Source organism: Lactuca sativa, chromosome 4 (assembly GCF_002870075.4).
Source record: "Lactuca sativa cultivar Salinas chromosome 4, Lsat_Salinas_v11, whole genome shotgun sequence".
Taxonomy (NCBI): Eukaryota; Viridiplantae; Streptophyta; class Magnoliopsida; order Asterales; family Asteraceae; genus Lactuca; species Lactuca sativa.
Window position 1 is genome coordinate 124,953,260 of NC_056626.2, and position 9,065 is coordinate 124,962,324.

Below are 9,065 nucleotides of genomic sequence, written 5' to 3' on the forward strand. Positions count from 1 at the left end.
ATATTCGTCATGATTTACTAAAGTTTAGTAAATATGGTTATACTTATAAGATTAAGTGTAGTTCTGAGTTAATTGAAAAGGTTTCAATAAATAGCAGAACGGTTAAAGAAGAATCAAGTAGGTAGAAAGATAAAAGTTTCTTTATTCTAAGAAGAAGGGAGAGTACCTTTTATTGTGTTTTATGATAGGTCTTAATGATTAAGAACAATGTCTCAATTGATTCTCTAAGTGAGTCTTAGTACATTTGTATGTCTAAGAAGAGGAATCGGGAATTGTGGAATTGGTTAAATCAAAAATTCAATCATACTTCGTTCCAATATCGAATCTTAGAGTCATACTCCAAGATTACGAATTGAGTGACAAGTCTTAAGTAGGTTTATAACACTCATCAAATAAGGAATTTGGAAATGGTTTTCTTATTCTTGCACATTTAAAATTGGAAAGTTGTGATGTCTTGGATAAGACAAAGACCAACTAGGACCAATTTGTGAAGTGTTTTGTCTTGATAAGAACTACACTAACTCTTGAATATTTGTTTGTCAAGAAATGTTTCTTGAAAAGTGAGCCTTATATTTCAAGGAGTCAGTGGGAGTTTTAATGATCTTGGAAAAGTTTCAAGAAAAAGATCAAGAATAAACCTTATCGATCATCACTAGCACACGACTTGAGGTTAACAACCTATCATGTTGACATTATTTTGTTTATGTGCCATTCCAATTGAGTTAATTATGCATGCGAGTTTGGTGGTTGTCGAGGCCAACACAAATAATAACCCTAAATATTACACACTAAAATAGTGTATAGTGGTAAAGGGATCGAATCCACGGAGATTGGTTCAATTTATAACTCTATGAAATATCTCTTTGTAAAAATACTTGTAAAATGACAATAAAAATAAAATGGGGGTTTTGGTGTTTTGAAATACTTGAAACAAACTAGAATTAACTATGATTTAAATAGAAAAATGCAACAAAAATAAGAGTTTGATGTAAAATCAATAAGGGAGAGATGGTTGACTTAAAGTTTCCTCACTTTGACTTTTGATGAACATATCATTAGAATCCAATGGTGCAATACTTTGATTTAAATCCTTAATTTGGCCATAGTAATCCAAGGAGCTTGAGATTACCTAGACTTTTCTTAATTTTTGAAATGACTAGAGAAGCTCATAACAATTTCCTTAGTCAAAGTCACTAATTCCAAATAGCATGTAATTAGTGAAAGTCAACTAACATTAAGAACCAAAAAGTCACCAAATCCAAGAGGGGTCAAATGCTTTCACCACCATGTTGGAGGAAATGTTTTTATGATTGTGTGAAGCAAAAACAAAACAAAAATCATTTGTTGCTTGCTAATTTGAGGATCCTTTACTTAATCAAGAAGTTAGCCAACTAATCACCACAAACACATTTAAACTCATGAACTAAAACATACAAGTAGTGACAAGATGTTAAAACACTGTTGAAAACGTTTTTATATGTGACCATCACTGAAACAAAATGAACTATTTTTGTGTTATCTAACAAATATTATCAGTTATTTCAGGTTACATGAAGTCGTGACCAAACGGAAAATACGAAAATAGGCGAATGACAGAAAACGTATAGACAAGAAAATCTAGATGTGCGACTGAACACTTTCAACTATATATATATATATATATATATATATATATATATATATATATATATATATATATATATATATATATATATATATATATATATATATATATATGGAAGAGTCAACAAACAAAGAAAAGTCAAGGAAATTGAAATAGCCAACCCATTCTCACATTTTTTGCTACTAGTCTCTACCACAACTTGAAATACCATCCATTACTTTAAACCAAAAACTCAAGTGCACTAGTCCTAGATATTTGTTTCATATGTATATATGTATACGTTAGTATGTAGTATGTGTTCATTTGTTGTTTGTAATACTTCCAAATATATATATATATATATATATATATATATATATATATATATATATATATGTATTATATTTGTATGTGGAAAAGTCAAGAAAGGGAAGAAGAAACTCACGTATCCTACTCCTAGTACCACTTGCGCTTCCTACACCTACTAGCACTTGGATATCACAACTACATCTTCTAACCAACTCAAAGTTAAAGTACCTTAGATATTTTTTCTTTTGCTTCACCATATATACGTGTGCATGTATATGGTTTGAAAGTGTGTGTTCTTTTTTTTGTAATACCTCCAGCTACATCTCCATACACAAAAAAAAACTCTCCCAACCAAGAATACCACCTCCCTCTTCAAGAACAACTTTTGCAACTTCAACCTTCAAGAACAACTAAAACAACCTCCAAATACCTTCCAAACAACCTCAAAATACTCTCCAAACACCCTCCAAAAACCCTCCTTAAACCTCCTCCAAAAACCCTTCGAAATAACCACAACCATCACCACCTTTCTGTTTTTCGACATTAGAATCTTCAAGTCAGAAACGAAGAAAACTGGGCTCAGTACAAGCATAAAAAGACTAGGGAGATTTTCACCATCAATTCTTCAGGACCAAACCTACATTCAGAAATTTTCGTGGACGATTTTGACCACGGGAAACCCCAAAGAGACGCGAGAGAGAATTGGGTATCCAGAGAGATTTACTACAAAAATATACATTCATCACCACCCAAAGCTCTTTCAATATCACCATCTTTGCTACCTTACACCACGAAAACTGCAACATTATTACACTTCCTACCACCCTCCAAATACCCACTCCAACCTCATCAAATCTCCTGAAAACACCCGATACCCGTATACAAATACATGACTCGTGTACTTTGCACTGATTTGTAAACAACCCATTTACATGAAAATGAAATTTTTACTACTTATCAAATGCCGGATTGATCATTGAACAAATATCGACCAGTCGCTCCAAGAGTCCCAATATCGACCAGTCCATTCAAATAACAAATATCGACCAGTCGTTCCATCAGTCCAGTTCAGTCAATTTATTGACGAACCTACTTGATATATATTTATATACTTATATACTTTATTATAGCTTTATGTCATTTAAATATAGTCATTTATATTATTTATAGCTTTACGTCATTTAAATACAGTCCTTTATATTATTTATAGCTTTACGTCATTTAAATACAGTCATTTATAGCTTTTATATTTATACTTATTCCGCAATTATTATTCTTTATATATATTTACATCTTATATCTTAAACTTATATATCTATCACACAGTAACTGGTAACCGAGCCTTTTGTTGTAGTGGTCAGATTTTTATATTTCCAACCATCGGTATCTGAGCTGATATATAAAAGGAATAATATCCAACAATTGGTATCAGAGCTTGTGTGATTTACCTTGAAATTTTTGTCGAAAAACTTTTGGTTATAGCGTTTATAAACCTTCCATAAGCTTTTCTTTAAAAATTTCATTTTAATATCACTTGTTCAAAATCCTTTCAAAAAAAATGTCTTTGGCAAATTACTCCAACATGAACTCTGTCTCCATTGCAAATAGCTTAGGATCTGGTTCACGGGCACCCATACTTATTCCTGAAGAGTATAATTCGTGGGTTGGCCGTATGAATCTTCATCTTAATGCTATAAATGAAGATGTCTGGAAGTGTGTAGAAGGAACATATGTTACTCCAGAAAATATGGCTACTCTTGCTACAAATCAAGCCACTCAAGTTGAAATTACAAAAAAGTTGGAACTCCAAGCCAAAAAGGAACTTGTTTCTGGAATACCTCACAGTATTCTAAGTCAAATGGATGACATTATACTGTTAACCGCAAATCAAATTTGGGAGAATTTGAAAAATCGTTTTTGTGGAAATAAAAGAATCATCGAAAACAAAAGAACATCTGTTTTGAATGAATTTGATAATTTCAAAATGCTTTCATCAGAAACCATCCATGATGCTCATGATAGGTTCAATTTGATTATGGTTAAAATGAACAATTTGGGTATCAAAAAGACACAACACGAGATAAATCTCAAGTTTTTAAACAATCTTTTCGAAAGCTGGAAAATGGTTAAACTCATTATTCAGGGAAATCCAGCTATTCATACTGAAACTTTGTACAACTTGTATGGAGAACTTCAATCGTATGAATCCTCGATTGACCCACCAACCACTGCAGCTTTTGGAGGACCACTTGCACTTGTGTCCACAACTTCTCAAACCAAACACCTTTCAATGATCAAAACTTTAATCATTTTAATCAGACTACATCTTTTCAAAACCAAGCCTTCCAGTCTGATTCAAATGATGAAGCAGATTATCAACAACTGTGTGCGTTGGTTGCAAACACAAATCTCCAGAGATTTATCCCAAATCATGGTCAATCAAATTTTAGACCAAATTTTCAAACAAGACCATCTTTTGGAAAAAATAACTCAAGTTTTCAACCAAGACCATCTTTTGGACAAAATAACTCAGGTTTTCAACCAAGACCTTACTTTGGACAAAATTCTCAAAGACCTTTCCAAAATAACTCAAACCAAGGTTTTCAAAACCAGGGATTTCAAAACGATCCCAACTCACGTCATAATCACAATCCAAACAACAGTTTTCAAAATCAAAACAGAGGTTTCCAAAATCAAGGTTACAACAATCAAAATAATGGTTTTCAAAACAACCAAAATTTTGGATTCCAACAAAACCATTCTCAACCTTCCCAACAAACCCAAACTCAAGCACCTGAAAGACTTCCGATTAAAAGTCAAAAGGATGACAGTGATGAAGAAGTGATCATTTGTCACAACTGCAAAGGAACAAATCACTATGCTAGAGAATGCCGAGCCAAAAACAAAACCAAAATCAAAGACTCAGCATACTATGCTCAAAGAGCCGATGAATTGAAGAAACTGGAAAACCAAGAAAAGCAAAAAGCATTGATGGCAATCCATGAACCAAGCGTAGAATACTGGCCAACATCTGATGACGAAGCTGATAATGAACAAGCACAATCAAACTTCTGCTTCGTAGCTGGTGTTGAAATACCTTCAAGAGCTCCAAACGTCATAGAACAGGTATGGTCTATGATCTCTGAACTTGGTTTTTCCAAAACAATTTTTGAGTCCCACATAACCAAAATTGAGACTAGTCTGGAAGCTGATCTCAAAACATATCATGACACAATGGTCAATTATGATATTTGCAAATCTGAGTTACAAACCTTGCAACTCAAATTTGGAGAATCAACAAGAACGAAAAGCAAATTGGAAAGAGACGTTGAAAGAAAATCAGAAGATTATAATCACGTCTTGGAACAATTAAATCAGACCCTAATTCAGAAAAGGGATTTGGAAGTAAAAAATCAGTCAGTCATTTCTTCTGAAATAAAAGATGTTTTAGAAATGGAAATCCTTCAGTTGAAACAAGACTTTCAAGAATCAACTGATAAATACAATATTCTAAATAAAAAACTGACTGATTCTTTAAAACAAATCAATTCTCTTAAAACCGAGAATAAAAGACTGATATGGAATATGGATTCTATCAAAGTTGCTAGAAAACTAAGTAATGATATTTTCACAAAGGCAAACACCTTAGGAACTGGCAAAATTGATACGAATTATAGACCAGGAATTGGAAGAGAATCCTTTGAAATTGAACAAGCAAAACAGGAAAACATGACGAATTGTGAAAACTCTGAATCTACTCTACCAGATCTTTTCACATCTCTTAATGAGGAAGATTCAGATGATGAAACAGTTATCAACTGTAGTCCAGATGATACTGCTTTCAGTGTTTCCAAAAAGTCTTTCAAAAGAGTTGTAAATTCTGAAACAAACTCTGCAAGTTCTTTAACTCACCAAATCAAACATACCGATGGAACCACTAAACTCAAAAACTTTTTTAATGGAGAAAATTCCTCTTATGAGGATGGTAGTACTTCTATACCAACTGTTTTTCCTACAATAACTTCATCAATTGTTGGAAAAACTAGTCTGGGACAAAAATACTCCAAGAAACAACAAACAAGCAAAAAAATCCATTCAAGTCACCAAAACCCCACTTATCATGCCAAACATTTTTGAAAACCAACCAAAGAAACCAGTTAAACCCTACGTCATACCTCATAAACAGGTTTCCAAACAAAAACCAAAACCTTTTCCAAAACTTTTTGAAAACCGCTTTCAAGATATCACTTTTAATCATTCAAGGAACTTTCAAAAACCATCACATCAGAAAGTTTCAAACCATCATCATCAAAAAGCTTTTCAAAACCGCCCATCACATCCCAGATATGAAGAAAACTTTTCAAACAAACCTTCACATCTAGGATATCTTTCACCAAATCACAGATCTTATCAACCCACAGGCTTTCAAAAACAAATCACATTTTGGGTAAACTTAATAGATCAAATCAAACCTCAACCATTCCATTGTCATAAACCAAACCATTACAATAATGTGAAGTCAAATGATAAAAGAAATTCATCAAGCAAAGCACCCAAAATAACAACTGACAAACCAGGACCCATTCAGATTTGGGTACCTAAACTTCCTGTCTGATTGTAGGTACTTAATGCTGGAGAACCTAATGATGATACATGGTATATTGATAGTGGCTGCTCCAAGCATATGACAGGAAACCGGAACTACTTACGTGACTTCAAACCTATACAAACCAATCAAGATGTTACCTTCGGAAACAACATGAAAGCAAAAATCAAAGGTTATGGAAACATAACAAATGGTAATTTTACCATAAAGAAAGTTGCCTTCGTCGATGACCTGAAACACAACCTCATCAGTGTTTCTCAGCTGTGTGATAACAATCTTGAAGTTCTTTTCACCAAACAACGAAGCTTGATCATGGACGCCAAAACAAAAGATGTTATAGTTGATTCTGACCGTGCCGGAAATATGTATCCACTTGACATGGATCTTATCTACGGTAAACCCGATATATGTCTGCTATCTAAAGCCCCAGCAGATATTAGTTGGTTATGGCATCGTCGCCTTTCCCATCTAAACTTTGGGTACATCAACAAATTAATCGGCGATGATCTTGTTCGAGGGCTACCACTTCTGAAGCTTGATAATGAAACTCTTTGTGCCGCATGTGAAAAAGGAAAACTTTCCAGATCCACTCACAAAAGCATCTCAGAATCTAGTGTATCCGAACCACTAGAATTGTTGCACATAGACCTTTGTGGCCCTGCCAAAACCCAAACCATACAAGGGAAGAAGTACATTCTTGTTGTCGTTGATGGTTTCTCGCGCTTTACTTGGGTCTCTTTCTTAAGACTAAAATCAGAAGCACCTGAAGAGATGATCAACTTCATCAAACAAATCGAGCTGAAGCTGAAACGACCTGTTCGAAGAATCCGAAGTGATAATGGTTTAGAGTTCAAAAACAATACTCTAGATTCATTTCTCAAAGACAAAGGAATTGAACATAACTTCTCAGCCCCATACACTCCACAACAGAACGGTGTTGTCGAAAGAAGGAACCGAACTCTATGTGAAGCTGCAAGATCAATGCTTATCTTTGCTGATCTGCCACAATACTTCTGGGCAGAAGCAATAGCCACAGCTTGCTACACTCAAAATCGTTCCTTAATCCATAAACATCTTCATAAAACACCATATGAAGTCATTAACAACCGAAAACCAAACATCAAATTTTTCCATATTTTTGGTTGTCGATGCTTCGTAAAGAACAATAAAGATCACCTTTCAAAATTTGAATCAAGGTCGGACGAAGGAATTTTCCTTGGTTACTCATTTTCTTCAGCTGCTTATAGAGTACTGAACAAACGTACCAGAGTAATTGAAGAAAGTACCGATGTTCATTTCGATGAATTTTATGTCAGGAAATTGGATCGTGAACATTTTGGTTCAAAAATGATTGAAAATATTTTTCAAAATCCAATTCAACAAACACCTTCTCCTGACATAGACATTGAAATCGATCTTGATTTACTTTTTGAACAACCAAAAACTGCTTACAATTCTGAACTTCTAACTACTTTAATTGATCCTACAGGAACACCCAGTGAAGTTATTCCACAAACAAACCAAAATGATGCAGATAAATTCGAGGGGGAACCACCAACACATACTTCCTCTTTGGAACAAACACCAAATCATCCTTTAAACACCCCATCCCCAAATAGCCAAAACAATCCCGATGCATCATTTATGGGGGAACCTTCAAACCTATTCCAAGATGAAACGCCCGGAGAAGAACAATGGGATACTGAAACTCCAATTATTATAGCGGAAGAGAATCGCTTAATAAAGTGGACCAGAAATCATCCAACAGACCAAATCATCGGAGATCCCAACATAGGCATTCAGACTAGAGGCGCATCCACAAATGAATGTTTATTTGGAGCCTTCTTATCCACGACTGAACCCAAAACCATACATTCTGCTATAAAAGATCCAGATTGGGTAAAAGCTATGCAAGAAGAGCTAGCAGAATTTGAAAGAAACGACGTATGGAATCTTGTTCCTACTCCACCCGATGTTACTGTTATAGGTTCAAGATGGGTATACAGAAACAAGACTGACGATCAAGGAGTCATTTGTCGAAACAAGGCACGTCTTGTAGTCAAAGGATATTCACAACAAGAGGGAATCGACTACGATGAAACATATGCTCCAGTTGCCCGAATTGAAGCAATTCGCATCTTTCTTGCCTATGCTGCACATAAGAATTTCAAAGTATTCCAAATGGATGTTAAATGTGCATTCCTACATGGAGAGATAGATCGCGAAGTATACATCCAACAACCACCAGGTTTCGAAGATCCCAAATTTCCAGATCACAGCTTTAAATTGCAGAAAGCTGTCTACGACTTGAAACAAGCACCTCGAGCTTGGTATGCCACGTTGTCAACCTTTCTCGAAGAATCAGGTTTTAAAAGAGGTTCAATTGATCAAACCCTCTTTCGTAAAATCTTTAATAAACATCTGTTAATCGTACAAATATATGTTGATGACATTATTTTCGGTTCTACTGATGAATCTTTAAGTGTTAAGTTTGCAGATCTAATGAATAGCAAATTTGAAATGAGCATGATTGGGGAGATGACTACT

At 34.5% G+C, this 9,065-nt stretch overlaps 1 protein-coding gene across 1 annotated transcript in view; it reads left to right on the top strand.

Moving 5' to 3' along the window:
- The first annotated feature begins 3,470 nt into the window (after nt 1-3,470).
- LOC128133509 (uncharacterized) overlaps nt 3,471-9,065 on the top strand; it is a 5,766-nt gene continuing 171 nt past the window's right edge. Inside the window, exons 1-7 of the mRNA XM_052770976.1 lie at nt 3,471-3,950; nt 4,056-4,169; nt 4,232-4,346; nt 4,779-5,917; nt 6,534-7,334; nt 7,680-8,516; nt 8,811-9,065. The exon at nt 8,811-9,065 is cut by the window's right edge and continues 171 nt beyond it. Coding sequence (XP_052626936.1) covers nt 3,471-3,950; nt 4,056-4,169; nt 4,232-4,346; nt 4,779-5,917; nt 6,534-7,334; nt 7,680-8,516; nt 8,811-9,065 — 3,741 coding nt within the window. The remainder of the gene's footprint in view (nt 3,951-4,055; nt 4,170-4,231; nt 4,347-4,778; nt 5,918-6,533; nt 7,335-7,679; nt 8,517-8,810) is intronic.